General features: G+C 36.7%; 1 protein-coding gene across 1 annotated transcript in view; it reads right to left on the bottom strand.

Moving 5' to 3' along the window:
- Ttc6 (tetratricopeptide repeat domain 6) overlaps positions 1 to 16,787 on the bottom strand; it is a gene marked incomplete in the record, with an annotated part of 231,700 nt that overhangs the window by 69,016 nt on the left and 145,897 nt on the right. Inside the window, 3 exon segments of the mRNA XM_013510165.1 lie at positions 10,892 to 11,064; positions 11,875 to 12,004; positions 12,309 to 12,765. Of these exon segments, the coding sequence (XP_013365619.1) occupies positions 10,892 to 11,064; positions 11,875 to 12,004; positions 12,309 to 12,765 (760 nt within the window).

Below are 16,787 nucleotides of genomic sequence, written 5' to 3' on the forward strand. Positions count from 1 at the left end.
TTCCCTTCCCTTCCCTTGCCTTCCTTTCCCTTCCCTTCCCTTCCTTTTCCTTCCCTTCCCTTCCCTCCCCTTTCCTTTCCCTCCCCTTTCCTTTCCCTCCCCTTTCCTTTCCCTTCCCTTCCTTTCCCTTCTCTTCCTTTCCCTTCTCTTCCTTTCCCTTCTCTTCACCACTGCCCCCTCTGGATATGGCTATGTGTATCAATTTTCTACTGCTGCTTGTAAAACATCCTATGTAGTTAAGTCAGATATGGTCACTTCAAAGGTTGCATCTTGGTGTAATCTAACTATGCTTGACTATCAGTTTGGCAGTTGGATACAATTTCCCTATCTTTTTTCTTATGTCCCACTTATAACTTTATCCTTTCCATCCTTTTCTTATTTCTCCCTAACGTCTCTCACCTCTTTCCTATACATACTTCCTTATCTTTTTCTTCACCTTTTTTATCTGTTGCTCTAATTTACACATAAACCATGGGGTTGATCTAAAGATGTAGCTTAACATAGCACACTAGGTTCCCCCTCACCAATGGTTGTTACATAGGATTTTTTAATTTTTGTTTTTTAATTTATATCTATTGGTACAATTTAAGTATACATGATGATCATATACATTATAGGGAATTTGTGCCTGTACATGATACATCTTTTTTTTTTTTGGTACTGGGAATCGAACTCAGGACCTAGTGCTTGCCAGGCAGGCACTTATGCCACTGAGCTATATCCCCAGCCCTACATGATATACCTTGATTCCTCTTTCTTTTTCCACTTCTTCCTTTCAAACTCCCTCCCCCCCATTCACAAAGTGCTATTTTCATTTTATCTTCTATTCTCATTTTTTCTTTCCTTCCTTCCTTTCCCCTTCCACCTCCCTAGTTTCCTTTTCCCTTTGAACAGTTTCTTCCCATTTTATAATATCTACTGTACATTTTGGTTCTCATTTACATTCTCAGTATCTCACACCAGAGAGATAATGCAATATTTGCACATGTATATGATTTATTTCACTTATTATGCCTTACAGTCCATTCATTTAGCTATAAATGTCTCAATTTTATCTTTCTTTATGGCTGAGTAATACTTCATTTATATAAAAAATCTTTTTTATCTATTCATAAGTTGAAGGGCATGTGGGTTGCTTTGAATATTTAGCTATTACAAACTATACCACTATAAACACAGGTGTGCATATATCTCTGTGGTGTGATGCTTTTAATTCTACTGGGAAGAAACATAGAAAGAGAATGGCTGGGTCAAATGGAACCTCTAATCCTAGTTTCTTGAGGAATCTCTGCACTGATTTCCACAGTGCTTGCACCAGTCTACATTTCCACCAACAGTGGCAAAGGGTTCCTTTTTCCTCTACAGCCCCTCCAGCATTTGTTAATGATTGATGCTTTGATAATAGCCATTATTTCTGGAGTGAGATGAAATCACAGCATTGTTATAATCTGCATCTCTTGAGTGACCAGTGATGTTGAACATTTTTTCATATACCTACTTGCCATTTATATTTCTTCAGCCGAGAAGTGTGTAATCATTTCAGATGACCATTTTTAAATTGAATCTTTGAATTTAAGAAGTCTGATTTTTTTTTACATTTATATGTTTTAGACATTAGTCTTTGCTGATGAACAACTGGTTAAAATTTTTTCCATTCTGTGGGTTGTCTTTTCACCTGTTGGTAATTTCCTTTGCTGGGCAAAAGCTTTTTAACAAGATGAGATCCCAGTTGATGATTCTTTGTAGTATTTTCCATGTGATAGGGTTTTTGTTCATGAAATCTTTGCCTGCACCTCTGTCCTTCAGAGTTGTACTTATTTTATCTTCCAGCAGATGTAGTGTTTCTGTTTTAAAATTTAGAGCTTTGGGGCTGGGGATTTAGCTCAGCGGCAAAGCGCCTGCCTGGCAAGCGCAAGGTCGTGAGTTCGGTTCCCGGTACCGGAGAAAAACCAAAAAAAAAAATAAAATAAAATTTAGAGCTTTGATCCATTTTGGTTTTAGTTTAGTGCATACTGATAGACATGGGCCTAGTTTTAGTCTTTGGCAAGTGGAAAGTCAATTTTTCTAGCAACAATTATTAACGAGGCTATCCTTTCAGTGAACATTTTTGGCCCCTTTGTCAAAGATAAGGTAGATGAATGTGTTTGGAGTTGCATCTGTATCTTCTATTCTGTTCCACTGATCCTCAGGTCTGTTTGTTTGTTTGTTTGTTTTGTTTGTTTTCCAATAACATGCTGATTTTATCACAGCTTTGTAGTATAATTTCAAGTCTTGGATTGTGATGCCCCCAACTTGCTTTGGTGCCCAAAGTTGCTGTTGCTATTCTAGGTCTATTCTGGTTCTAAATGAATTTTAGGAATGTTTTGTCTAGTTCTGTGAGGTATATTAATAATATTTTGGGGGGAGCTCTTTTTTTACAAAAGAAAACAACAATAGCAAGTGTACTGGTTTATTGAAAGGAACAGTTAATAGTTAAATTTTTTTACCAATTTTGCATGCTTATATCTGGTAATCTCAACAACTAATTTAAAGACAATAATATGCAAAGAATCATTGTTGAATTCCTATCACCTTGTTTAGTGAAGCTCTGTATCATTTCTAATGTTTTCTTTTAAAAAATACAGCATTAAATCTGTTTAACAATTTCAGAAGTACGGCCATTTTCACTACGTTAGCTCTTACTACCCATGAGGAAGTGAACTCTTCATTTTCTGATGTCCTCTTCCACCTCATTTTTCAGAGTACTGTGATTTTGAGTGTATAGATCTTTACTTCCTTTGTTAAACTGATTCTGAAGTATTCGATTTTTTTTTGGATGCTATTGTGAAAGTTATGGTTTCCCTAATTTCTTTGTGAGTTTGTTTGTGTACAGGAATGTTATTGATTTTTGAGTGTTGACTTGTTACACAGCTGCACTACTGAATTTAGTTATTAAATCTAGAAGTCTTTTGGTGGAGTTTTTGGGATATTCTATGTTGAATATGATGTCATCTGCAAATAATAATAATTTAAATTCTTCCTTTTCTACCTTTATTCTTTTTATTTCTTTCTCTTGTCTAATTTCTATGACTGATTTTTGAGAACTGTATTGAACATGATTGATGACAGTGGCCATCCCTGTCTTATTCCTGAGTTTAGAGGGAAAGCTTTGCCTTTGACCATTTAGTATGATGCTGGCTATTGGTTTGCCATAAATGGTTTTTATCAGATTGAGGTAAAAACCATCTGATTTTCTTTAGGGTTTTTATCACGAATGGGCACTGGACATTATCAAATGCTTTTTCTTCATGTATTGAGATGATCATGTCAATTTTGTCTTTGGCTCTGTTGATTTTGTGTACTACATTTATTGATTTGTATATATTGAAACATCCCTACATGCCTGGGATGAATCCTTCTTGGTCATGTATAATCTTGGTCATGTATAATCTTGTATAATCTTCTTGATGACTTGCTGAATTCTGTTTGCCAGTCTCTTATTGGAGACATTTACATTTATGTTCATTACAGAGATTGGCCTGTAGTTCTTTTTTGTGGTTGGGCACTTCTCTGGTTTTGGAATCAGGGTAAACTTGCTTCAAGAAGTGAATTTGCAATTATTGCTTCCCTCTCAATTCCATTAAAGAGTTTGAAGAGGAATGGCATTAGGTCCTCTCTAAATTTCTTGTAGAGCTCAGTTGTGTATCCATAAAGACCTGGGCTTTTCTTTGTTGGTAGATTTTTAATTACATTTTCAATTTCAACAACTACCATTGGGTTATTTAGAATTTTTATATGTTATTGATTCAGCCTTGGTTTATATATATCTAGGAATCTTTCCATTTCATCTGTGTTCTCTATTTTATTAGGACAAACTTTCTTTAAGTAGGTATTGATGACTGTCTTAGTTACTTTTCTCATTGCCAAGACAAAATAACTGATGCCCAAACTTAAGGATGAAAGGTTCATTTAGCTCACAGTTTGTAAGGGTTTCAGTGCATAATTGGCTGGCTCCAAGGTAGGGTGGCACCTGACCAAGGGGTAACAGTTCATGGAAATGTAAGAGAGAAAAACAGTGAGAGAAAAGAGACAAAGACAGGGACAGAGAGACAAAGGATGAGCCTCATTTTGTCCTTTATATTGTATGCAGGCTATCCACCATCAGGCGGGTATAGCCCTCACACCTTATTCCCAACATTGGACCACCAGTCAATCACAAACTCTAGATTCAACACTTCTGAAAAGCCTGCCCACTGGCTACACGAGGCTTTGGAGAACTTCTAGACACAAGCCGTAACAGTGATCTTCCAGATTTCATCAGGTTCTGAGTGATTTCTCCTTTTTCATTACTAATTCCATGCATTCGAGTCTTTTCTTTTTGAGAAGGTTGCCTAAGGTTTTATCAATTTTATTTAATATTTCAAAGAATCAAATCTTCAATTCATTGATTCTTTGTATTGTTTTCTTAGTTTCAATTGCATTAATTTCTGCTCTGATCTATACAATTTCTTCCCTAATACAAGCTTTGGGCTTAACTTGATTTTTTTTTTTTCCTAGAAATTTGAGATTCAACATTAGGTTGTTTATTTGCACTTGTTCTGTCTTTCTGATATAGGTAATCATCACTATGCTTCCCGTAAGACTGCTTTCATTATATCCCATAAGTTTCAGTATGTTGTATCATCTTTATCATTTATCTGTAGATACTATTTAATTTTTTCTTTAATTTCTTCTGTGACCCATTTGTTGTTCAGTAGAGTGTTAAGTTCCATGTGTTTATGGAATTTTTCTAGTTTCTTGAGCCATTGATTTCCAATTTCATTGTACTATGATCAGATAATATTCATGGGATAATTTCAATTCCTCTCTATTTACTTAAGCACGTTCTATGAGCTAGTGTGTGCTCCATTTTGGATAATGTCCCATGTGCAGCTGACAAGAATGGGTATACTGATGCTATTGAGTGGAACACAGTCTAGATATCTACTGAATTCATTTGTTCACACGTTTGGCTTAGTTCTGATAGTTCTTTATGAATATTTTTGTTAAGTTGAGCTGGGGTATTAAGGTGTAAGGGCCCCCATTGCAATTGTATTAGTGCTTATTTGATTTTTCATGTCTATTATTTGTTTTATAGAGTTGAGTGTTCTTGTATTTGGTACATAAACATTTATGATTGTTATCTCTTTCTCTTAGTTTTATCTTAACGAGAATGTAGTGACCTTCTTTATCTCTTTGATTTGTCTTAGCTTGAAGTTCACACTGTCTTCAAATACAATAGCTACCCCTGCTTTTTTCCAGTTTCCAGTCACATAGAATACTATTTTCCATCCTTTGACTTTCAGTCTTTGATCTTCTTTTTTAGTTAAATGTATTTTTTGTATACAACATATTGTGAATCTTGTTTCTTGATCCATTCTTCCAGTCTGTTTCTTTGGTTGGTGAATTGAGACCATTTACACTGATGGTTATAACTGACATGTTTTGGTTTATCCTTGTCATATTATTTTCTTCTATTGGCTCCTTGTCTTTCCCCTCTGTTCAACTGCTTGCCCTGCCTGGTGACTTCTTTCTATTGGTGTTCTTGTATTTGGGCACATTGTTATCTCTCTCTGCAATACCTCTCAGAACACATTGCTGAGCTGGTTTGGTGGTCATGAATTTTTTCAGCTGTTCTTTTTCATGGAAATATCTTATTTCTCCCTCAGTTCTGAAAGACACTTTCGCAGGGTACATCAATCTGGGTTGGAAGTAATTTTCTTTCATGACTTGGAATACTTCACTCTAAACTCCTGACTTAAGGGTTTGGCTTGATAAGTCTGCTGTAATTCTGATAGGCTTTCCTTTGTAGGTGATTTTTTCTCTAACAGTTTTTAATAATCTGTTCCTGTACTGAATTTCTGGGATTTTGATTATATGCCTTGGTGTATATTTATTGTGATCATGAATAATTGGAATTCTATATGCTGCACTTACTGTATGTCAAATTCTTTTTCAATATTGGGGAAATATTTTGCCATTACTTCTGCAAATAGTATTTTTATGTCATTTGTGCAGGCTCCTGCTTTTTCATTGACTCCAATCAAACTTACATTATTCTTCTTTGCATCGTCTTGCAGCTGTTGGATCATTTTTTCATGGTAATTTGTAATTTTTAAGAGATCTTTCTTGTGACACTAGCTGCAATCCTGTCTTTTAGGTCTGAAATTCTGTCTCCACTTTCATTCATGTAGTTTTGCAAACTTTCAATGGAATTTTAATTTTTAATATCTGTTTGAATCTGTTTCATGGATTCCATTTCTTTCCTATGTTGACATTTATAGTTTCCACCATTTTCCTATACTTCTCTATTTTCTATGTATGTCTATTCTAGACTTGAGTAAGTTCTTCATGATCATCTGTTATTTTACCTGGGAGATTATTTCTGATATGATTTCCTCTATAGTCTCATGCACCTGTTTTTAAACTTCTGCTGCTATCATTGCAGAGATTTCAGATGGGCAGCCTTCCTTTTCCTCTACCTTGTTGTTCCTTGGACTTGTTCTGAGTGGACTGGGGGCTTGGGTTGGGTTTTGCTTCTGCATCTTGTCATTTTCTATTTTTTTTTTCTGTGTTGATGCCTGTAAATTTCTTATAGTAAGCATCTTTATCACTAGTATCAAGGCCACTCTAGGAAATATCTGTTCTTCAGATGTGTCTTCTATGTGTAGGAGGCTCTTGGTTTATGTGTCTGCCCCAAGATTCTACCTTCGTAATTAATTAATGATAGATTTTGCTATATATTTGGCTTAGCACTCAGTCCTTTAGATCTGGACTAAGGAGATGGTTATGATCCCAGACAGTCACAGTATTGTCATACAAGGGAGAACAACTGATTATAACAGGTACACCTTCCCAGCTAAAGTAGTACAACTAGCAATAACAATAGCATCAAGCACAGACTGGAAACTGACAAACTGCAGTAATTCTTAATTTCTAACCATAGTGGAAAGATCTAAAGTTATTTAACAAAACCCAACATAAGTCAGGAAGTTGTAAGCAATGAGCTTCCCACTAATAGAATGACTCTTCCCTGTGGTAGGGAAATTTAAGAGGTATAGGGGAGGGGCTGGGGATTTAGCTCAGTGGCACAGCACCTGCTTGTCAAGCATGAGGTTGTCATAAGTTTGATTCCTGGTACCAGGAAAAAAAACAAAAAAACAAAACAAAACAAAACAAAAAAAAGGTATAGGGGACAAAAAAGATGAACGAAGAGAAATCTAGTCAAAGTAAAGTTGGAGGAGAAATAATGATTATGCAAGCTTTAGGAAATGAGACAAGAGAAAGAGAGAAAGAATGAAGGAGAAAGCAAAAGATTATCAAAGCAAGCCAGAAAGACTAGAGTCAATGTTCACTTACATAAAGATATCCTAAGATCAAGAGAGATAGTTGAGGAAAGAGAGAAAGAAGATGAATAGAACAAAACTATATGTATAAACAAACAAACAAACAAAAAAACCCCAATGAGACAGAAAAAGGAAAGTACACATAAACAAATAAAACAAAATAAAATAAAATAAAAAAGTGTTCAAATCAGAGGCCCACCAATCCTGCAGTAGGATTATTGCTGGATGTGGGACTGATCTTGGCCTCTGAATGTGGTGGCTGTGGCCCACCTTTAACCAGTAGCTTTCTGGATGGCCCACCCACATCTCCTTACCCTGTTTGTCTCTGTGCTGCTCTCCTAGTTGCTGTGTTGCCCTCAGACAGAGACAGCCCAAGGTTCCTCCCAATTCTGTATACAGTTGGAGAATCCCAGACCTTGCACAGCCTGCTCTGTTCCACACAGCTGGTTCCTCTCCATCTGCCGCCCTTGTCCTGTGCTGGTTGTCACAGGCTGGAAGAAATGCTGACTTCTCAGCCCAAGTTTGTTTGAACTGCTGGTCACAAGGTGTGGGAGCACTTGTTTCCCACTTCCCGTCCCCACAGCTCTGTGCTGCTTGTGAGGCTGTTCACAGGTTGGGGTGCTGACTTCCCAGCCCAAGGATGCTGGTCACAGATAAGTGATCATTTCCCACTCCTTGATCTGGCTGCCTCAGATTGCAACAGCATCAGTGGTCCAAGGCCCTCTCTTGTGCTAGTCCTAGGGCAGGAGGGGTTGTGTTGTTTCACTAGCAATCTTTAATCCCATGTCCAGTCCTTAACCTTTTCATCACTAGGGGTTCCAGTTAGCAGTTATGGTGCTCAACAGAAAAAGAAAACGAAAAAGAAGAAAAAAAAAAAAAACTAAATAAAACAAAACAAAACAAAAAACTAGCAGCTGGCTGAGTAGGGAGCAGTCACTTATTCCTGCATGTGCCAGTGAAATTTGTTGCCAGGCTGCAGTGTCTTCTGTTTGCAGGAAATCAAAAGAGGAGAGGGGCATTATATCTACATCTATCATGTGTGGATTGAGTTTGCAACACATTTGCAGTCTCTCCATTTTGGGGGGACCTTCCTGGGAATGGTGGTTCCTGCTCTGATCCCACAGGTGGTAAACCCACTGGCTGCCCTGTGGCCTGGATTATCATTTTATAAGTCTATGCCTATGTTTTGTTTGATCTACAAGTCTCTTACTTCAGATTAACTTTAGTATCAGGATTTATGTCCCTCCCTTTCTTCCCATTACCTGTGTTGTAAGTTGATTTTCTCTGAGAAGCTCCAGTGTGATTTTTCCTTTATTCAGCCATGTTGAATCTCCCCTCATAGGTTTTTAAAAAGTAGTGTTGGTGTTAGGTCATTAATTGGACTCAATCCCCATTTTACTACCTACTAAAATTGGTCCCCCACTCTCTTTCCTCACATCCCTTCTCACACAATCACAAGTCTTTCCATCCTCCCTTTTTTGCTTGTATAGAGAAGCTATTATAAAAAACTACTTTTTTTCTATTTCAGAATGTATGTAAGGGTCATATGTTTGTGAGCAACTGTATAAGAGTGCTAACTATCATTTCTACATTGACTTGTCAGGTTGTCTCTCCTCAAAAGTTATTGACTAGAAGTCCTAGTCTCCTAACATAGAATTTGAACAGGGTATCATTTATATACTAGCTTATAAACAAGATGCAATATCCATAAAGAGTTCACAGATGACTCTAAAGGAACAAACCTATGAATTTTTATATGTCAAAGAAGGGACAGAGAAGGAAACTAAGTGTATAAAAATGTATTCACCAAAATCATTGCAGAAAATATTCCAGATCTAAAGACTGAACTGGATATCCAGGTAAAGAAGGCATTCAGAATACTAAATAGACCCAATGAGAATAGAAATGCTCCAGGGCACATCACAGTCAAAATCCCAGAAATTCAGTACAAGAAGGAATATTAAAAGCCATCAGAAAAATTAGCATCAAGTAACCAATAAAAGTAAGCCTATAAGAACAAGAGCAGATTTCTCAGAGCAAAGAAGAGCTTAAAGTGAAGTTTTTCAAATCCTGAAAGAAAATAACTGTCAACCTAGATTACTATACCTTACAAAATTGGGCCAGGGATACAGCTCAGTGGCACAAGTGCCTGCCTGGCACGTGCAAGGTCCTGAGTTCAATTCCTGGCACCAAATAAATAAATAAATAAATAAACCTCACTTTCTTACAAAATTATTCTTTAAAATCAATAGAGAAATAAAAACCTTCCATGACAAAGAGAATCAAGGAAATTCATGACCAACAAATGTGAATGGTAGAAAATTTTTGAAGCATTTCTAAACAGAAACAGCAAGGTCAATATCACCAAAGAGCTCAACATACCACAGTGATACAGTGATACATACATACACATGTTTATAGCAGTGCAATTCACAATAGCTAAATTATGGAAAGAGATTAGATGCCAATCGACAGGTTGAATGGTTAAAGGAAATGTGAATAAATATGTCAGCCAGAGAGGATAAATTTGAGTCATTTGCTAAAAACTGGATGACTTAAGAGACCATAATTTTTAAATGAATTGAGTCAGACACAGAAAGTTAAATATCACATGGTTTCTCTTACATGAGAGACCCAAAATAGAAATAACTGAAAGAGCAGGGGCTGGGGATTTTGCTTAATGGCACAGCATCTGCCTGGCAAATGCAAGGTCATGAGTTCAATTCCTGGTACCAGAAAAAAAAATGTGTATATATATATATATATATATATATATATATATATATATATGAAAGAGCAAAATAAGGAAGAGACGGTAAGATACAGGCAGGCAGACTTTTCTTTTCTCTTTAGAAATGGCAAAAAGGAATTCAGAGAAGGGAGAAGAGGAAAGGGTAGAGAGAAGAGGATCAAAAATGATAAAGACTCTATCTTTATATATAGATATATATCTCAACTTCCCAAGATGAATGTATGTTTACATAAACATATACTAATAAAAAAAGGAAGAGTTAAAAAGTAGTAAACAACTTTCTCTATTGTTTGAAAGGGAAGAGCAATTTCTAAACTTTTTTGTAACCCTTATTACTCTGGATACCAAGGTGTAATGAATGAACAATGCCACAATTTCCTTCATCTTAGGGACTAATCTACATTTGATTTGACTGACTGAATCCCCATTGATGTAATCTAATATGTTTCCTTTTTAATTCACATGAAATTCTGTGAGAAATACAACCTACCCCCACCCTAGTTGCACAGTTCTGGAAAAGTCAGGCCCCTCCGGAGTTGTCTCAGGGTCCCACATCCAACTCTTTCATGTGAATCGATTTATTCATGAAAATTTTTAAAAAATCATTGAAGTGCTACGATCAATATCAATAATAAAAGCTTTGTGTTTTATCCTCCAACAAATTAATTTTGATCGTATAAATTACATGAAGAGACTTTCTCAAGAACTTGCTATGTACTATAAGCATAAGAATTTTGTGTTCTAAAATAGCAACATTATATAGGGAAAAGCTTACTTTAGAAAAGTCATCAACGGCCAGCATTCTGTTCTCTTTTTCATAAACTTCACCCCTCCTGAAATAGATATCAGCATCTGTGGGCCTGTACTTAATTGCCTGGCTATAGTTTAGAATTGTCAAAGTAATGTTGTTGCTTCTTCTGTAAATTTCAGCCTTAGACAAATACACATCTAATTTTAAAAATGAAAGATAAAATTTAGTGTTATAATCTTTTTAACTATGATTTCTTTAAAAAATTAAAGCCTTTCCTTCCAAAAATGTAGTTCAACCAATTATCATTTAACTTTTTAAAAATTTCAATAATGCCAAATTTGTTGTCAAATAGATACACTCTTTTGTAGCTAAAAGTACTCTTCATTTGAAGTGACAAAAATTACCTTTCACCTTCCTGTATGTCTAAAATTATTTTTAATGATAAGAGTAGAAAGACTTTGATGGTGCAAAATCTCATGGAATTTCAGTAGACAGATCAGCATTGGTCAAAAATATTTAAGCTCATATATCTGCAGGTCTGTGGAGGGAGTGAGGCTACAAAAACGAGTATGATATTTTTACGTTTTTAGGAGTTCCATGTCTAGTGGTTTGACTTGCTCAGAGGATTTTTCCACATGGTAAGGTTATGAACTTAATCCAACCAAGAAGTCCCAGAAATAACACAACTCTCATTCCAAGATCTGTGGTCAAAAAAGATTTGTAAATCACTTGTAAAACTAGAATTTTAAGTTCATAGTCTTGTGAGATGAGCAGTAAGGAATCAATTTACTGTCATGTAATCCACATTTTAAACCATGATGAGTACTTTGAAAGCAATATAGGGTTGTTTGAAGCCTAAATTTACAACACTAAGAATGAACACTTTAACTGATGAAAAGTCACAACCATTTTACATAGCTAGTGATTTATAAATCTTTATAATAACAAAAGATAACAAAAATTGAGATAAAATATAGGTAATATAACTGTCTCCAGAGACAACCCACCTGCATTATTTTTATTATATTTACTTATATAATTCAAGTCATCCAAAGCCTCATTCATTTTGTCTTGAAATATATAAATGAAATGCCGGTGCCAATAGGCATTGAGAAACAATGGCTCCAAGAGAATAGCCTAGAAAAAAAAATATTTAAATCCAATTAAAGTTGATTTGCCAAAGCAAAAAGTCTTATTAAATAAATTTTCCAAACACTATTGATCCCAGTGGTTTTGCATGTGTATAATATAAAACCTCCCAATCTATAAGCAAAAATCTAGTGTTTTATGATTAATTACTTTAAAATGCCAATAATTGTATTTTCACAATCTGATATACAATAGTCTAATAATTAATTCATTATTCAAAATTCCACTTTAAAATATTACATAATTAAAAGCAATGTAAATGGTAAATATTGGCCTTTTTTATAAAACTTACTTCCTGTAGATCGTTCATGGCACTCTGCAACTTGCCCAGTTTCCTATAAATTGCTCCACGTCTACAATATGCAAATGCAGGAAATGTTTTCTTCTCATTGATTTCTTCAGTCAAGATTTCCACTTCAGACTCATAATGTTTTATGACCTCTGGTGGGAGATCACACGCCAAAGAATCACTTAACTGTACTTTTGGTGGTTCCTCTGTGCTTTCAGGAAGGTCTCTTTTTACAGTTACTTCAACAACATTTGTGGTGGTTTTCTGAAGTTTATCTTTAAAGAGTGTATCACGGACCCACATGTAAGGGTCACTATTTTCTAGCATTCCTCCTTTCCTTTTGACCAATTTATCGAAATTTAAAATATTAGGTAAACTGGGGCTACGTGTTAGACGTTCATATAATGGAACTCTGAGGAAATATTTCTTCTGTCCAGGAAGTATTCCATGAGATACTGATCTGGTTTTAAAAGGAATGATCTTTTAGTTACAGATCTTGTAGTTATGCTTCTGGTTAAGAAATCAATGCAGTTGCATACAAAATTACTAGTTTTCTGTTATCAAAATAAAATTACATGCTGATTTTATACAACCCAAGTGTACCTTTGCATTAAAATTGTAACATAGTATGAAGAATCTCAGTCAAGTTTGTAATAGCAAGATTGACAGTCTAAAAAGTAACTTCCCAAAGTACTGAAATACTGAGGTTTAATTCATACACTCTATCCTCAACCTCTGCCAGCAGAATTACGATGGAGAATAAAAAAGATAGTACCACTGTTAATTTTTATCATCTCATTCTGAAATCCTGAATCGTTTTTATTGTTTTTGTCTTTGTTGTTATTTATTTGTATTTTTCTTTTTAAAAAATGCAGAAAAAGAAGATAAATATGATGTGAGGAAGGAAATGCCTCCCCCAGAGGATATGCAGGGCATGAATTTGAAGAAGTAGGAATAGCCAGGTGTGGTGGCACACGCCTGTAATCCCAGCACTCAGGAGATAGAGGCAGGAGGATTGCCATGAGTTTGAGACCAGCCTGGGCTCCATAGTGTGCTCAGTGTCAGCCTGAACGGCCTGACAAGACTTTGTCTCAAAAAATCCCCCCCAACAAAAAGGTAGGAATAAAGAAAGAGCTGATACAAAGCAGACTTCCAAGTAAACACCACAGACTTTAACCTTTCTAGTAAACTCTCCAATTAGATAACACTGTGTACGATTTCAAATTCTTCCAGTTATGATTATTCTAAAATTCTTCATTGGCAAATAGCTTTCATTTTATTAACATACATGGTATGCCTGGTACTGTACTAGCCATGAAAGACAGGATAAACACATTGTATTGGAAGAACAAAACATTTTCAAAGTTTTGTTGTAAGTATTTATTGAGTATACACTATGAGAAAAACTTACAGCTAAACACTAGAGTAAGGTAAGAAAAGTCAGTTTTCTGCCCTTTCAGTATTGACATTTTCTTACAGTCCCCACTCCTCTTCACACTTTAGTGCAAGCCACCCTCATCTACTCTGCCTGGAGTACAATAACTTCTCAATTCCCTGCTTCTTCCCTTGCCCCTGGCACAGTCTGTCCTCCATATGGGGCTCAATAAGTATTTTAGAAATGAAAATTCACTGTGTCACTCTCCCCAAAAGCTTCCCTTAGTGCTTACAACATAAATCAAGCTTTTCACCAGTCATATAGCATTCCACAGGATGAGGACCCCACCTAGATCTGATACCACTACTCTCTCCTTCATTCTCTATTCTTCAGGCACATCATCCAGAACAAGCCTCATGACTGTTGTGCTTTCCAGCTCTTCTGACTGGCTTGCCCCTAAATTAATATTTCTACCCAAATGTCATCTTGGAAAGAACCTTTGCATGTAGTGCTTTGTTTGTACTTCTACATTTATCTCCCTCCTTCTCCACCTTGATCTATGCCTTGAAAAACTAATCTGTACAGACTATATCCCTAAATTCCCTGGTCTTGTTTTCCCATTCAATGCATGAAATTAAGAATTCCAATAAAAGACAGTAAAATCAAGTCAAGCTGTCTGTTCTTCTGCTTCCTGCATGAAGGATCAGGTCAAACTGGCTATGACCCTTGACCAAAGATCATTACTTCCTTCAAGGAAACCTTTTATATGCAGCTCTTCCTTTTGTGCTCTCAAATTGAAGGGTAGAAAGTGGCTATTTCTAACCACAGGATACAACATTGTTGTAGTTTGGGGTTTCACAAGGAGGAACAGTTTAATACAGGACACATAGTTTATAGAATTATTTTATAATAATCACCCTAAGTTATATACAAAAAGAGTGCAGGAAACCTGTCCAAACACCAAAGACCAAAGAATCCAGCTGAGGGCTTGGATCTCACATAATGTCCTGCATGACACCAGCTGAAGACCTAGAGCTCATAACAGTGCATCCCATGAGTCCAACCAGAGGCCAAGAGCCCACGACAATACCTCATGCAGGCTTGTTTGATGGATCTGTGCTGGGAAGGCCCAAAGGTCAGTGGTGGAAGCTAGAAAGTCTCTTTCAGAAGGCAGAAGATCTGTGCTAGCAGGCTGAGGGATCTGCACTGGAGCCAGGAAGCAATGCTGAAAGTAAGAACCAGAATTCCTCCAAAAGGTACCCTAGCCATCCTTGCGATAGTGAAGTCCTGAGCTCCTCTGATGATGAAAACAGCCAGTCTCCTATCAGGAAAGCCAGCATGAGAAGCTTCTCCAAGAGACTTAGAAGTGCACCATCTTTCCCTTTGTAGCCAAGAAGTGATGCTCAAAGTGAGGACCAGAGCTCTCCCAAAGTGAACTGTAGCCATTCTTAGCAACAACCAGGTCCAGCACTCCAACAGCTAAGTTTATCAGGAAAGCTAGCATGACAAGGTCCTTCAAAAGAACCAACAGCAGCCCCAAGAACACCAACATCTCGAACAACTCCCAACAGCTTCTCTTCTTCTTCTCCAGTTCTGCCTCTTATGCTGCCACCAACAACCCTCAGGTTGGCCTCCCACGCCCAGTACCACACTTATTCAGTTCAGCTGGAGGTTATAAGTTGACCAACAGTTGTTAGTCCATAACAAGCATTATCACTTGTGGTTTCCCTGGATCCTCAACCTTGTAAATTGCTTGTGTATCATATTATCCCAGAATATCCTAAGTGAAGAGAGCCATTTACTATGGGGACCAGACTGACATGGTAATTGGCACTAGAAAGGACTCAGGAAACACACTCATTAGGATTCCAGGATAACCTCCTCACCAGTGTAAAATTACACACAAGTACAGTTCATGGCACATGGTAATATCCAAACTTCTCAAGTTATGATCAGTACTAGCAAAGAATGATGTTTAGATAAAAGGCAATCCACTGGGAAATCAAGTAGCTACCACTTAATAGGAGAACAATAATGATTACAGTGTGCAACCACTTAGCTACTTCTTTCAGAATAAAAGAATAGTTTCAGTACCTGTTAAATATACAATCTGTGCATCTAGGTAATGTTGCTATTAGAGAAGAAACAGAAGCTGAAATATAGGTGTGAGCGTGTGGGGAGACATAAATATGAGTGAAAATTATAGTGTTTGACTCTCTACTTCCTAGCCACCATGCCATAAAGGTGCTTTTCCTCCACCATGTCTTTGTCTATCCTTCCCAGCTTGGAGCCAGCCAACAATGGACTGAAAGCAGAGCCAAAACAAGACTTTTCCTTCCTTAAACTGTGACCACTGGATATTATATCTCAGCAATAAGGAAAGTGTCTAAGATAAAATCCTAATGGGAATAATAAGATTCTGGGACAGAAATTGAAGCTAAAATTGCTTTGCCACATGGAAGACACGATTACAACAAACCACAGAGACAGAATAATAACAGTATTTTAACTTGCAAGTGTCTGTAGCAATAACTAAATTACTACAAGCCCTCAAAGATAAGATAGACCCGAAGCCTGTTAAAAGTGTTCTTTAACTTACCTGGGTGAGAAATTGTAAATCTTCTAGGTGTAAACTTAACCAGTACAGTACAGAAGTCTGAAAGTCTCTACAGCTAGCTCTTACTCAGCTCTTAGACCTAAAGGAGTTTTCAGTTCAAAAACTCTCACTTGAAAGGAAAGCCAGGTTAAGTTCCACTGAGAAAAGTTACTGCCATGTGGTCCAGGTGTTTATAGTGAAATTCCCTTCAGAAGTTTCCAAAAGTATGAGAAAGGAAAAAACAAATCTCCACAGAGCTTTTAGATACTGGCTCTAAACTTATACTAAGTCACCAGTATCTACTGTCAATGCCACCGAAGTCCATCAGTCAAATTAGGAAATTATGAAAGTCAAATGCTAAGAAGAGTGTTGGCCTGAAACTAACAGTGGCTCCAGCATGACTGGGGAAATTATAGTCTACTTGGACTGGAGTTCAGCCTAGACTCTGTGCAGGACTGTCTATGTGTCAGGCAGCACAGCTGAGATACAAATTGTTGCCCCTGCTGTGTAA

This window comes from Chinchilla lanigera, unplaced genomic scaffold, assembly GCF_000276665.1.
Source record: "Chinchilla lanigera isolate Chin_1 unplaced genomic scaffold, ChiLan1.0 scaffold00008, whole genome shotgun sequence".
Classification (NCBI taxonomy): Eukaryota; Metazoa; Chordata; class Mammalia; order Rodentia; family Chinchillidae; genus Chinchilla; species Chinchilla lanigera.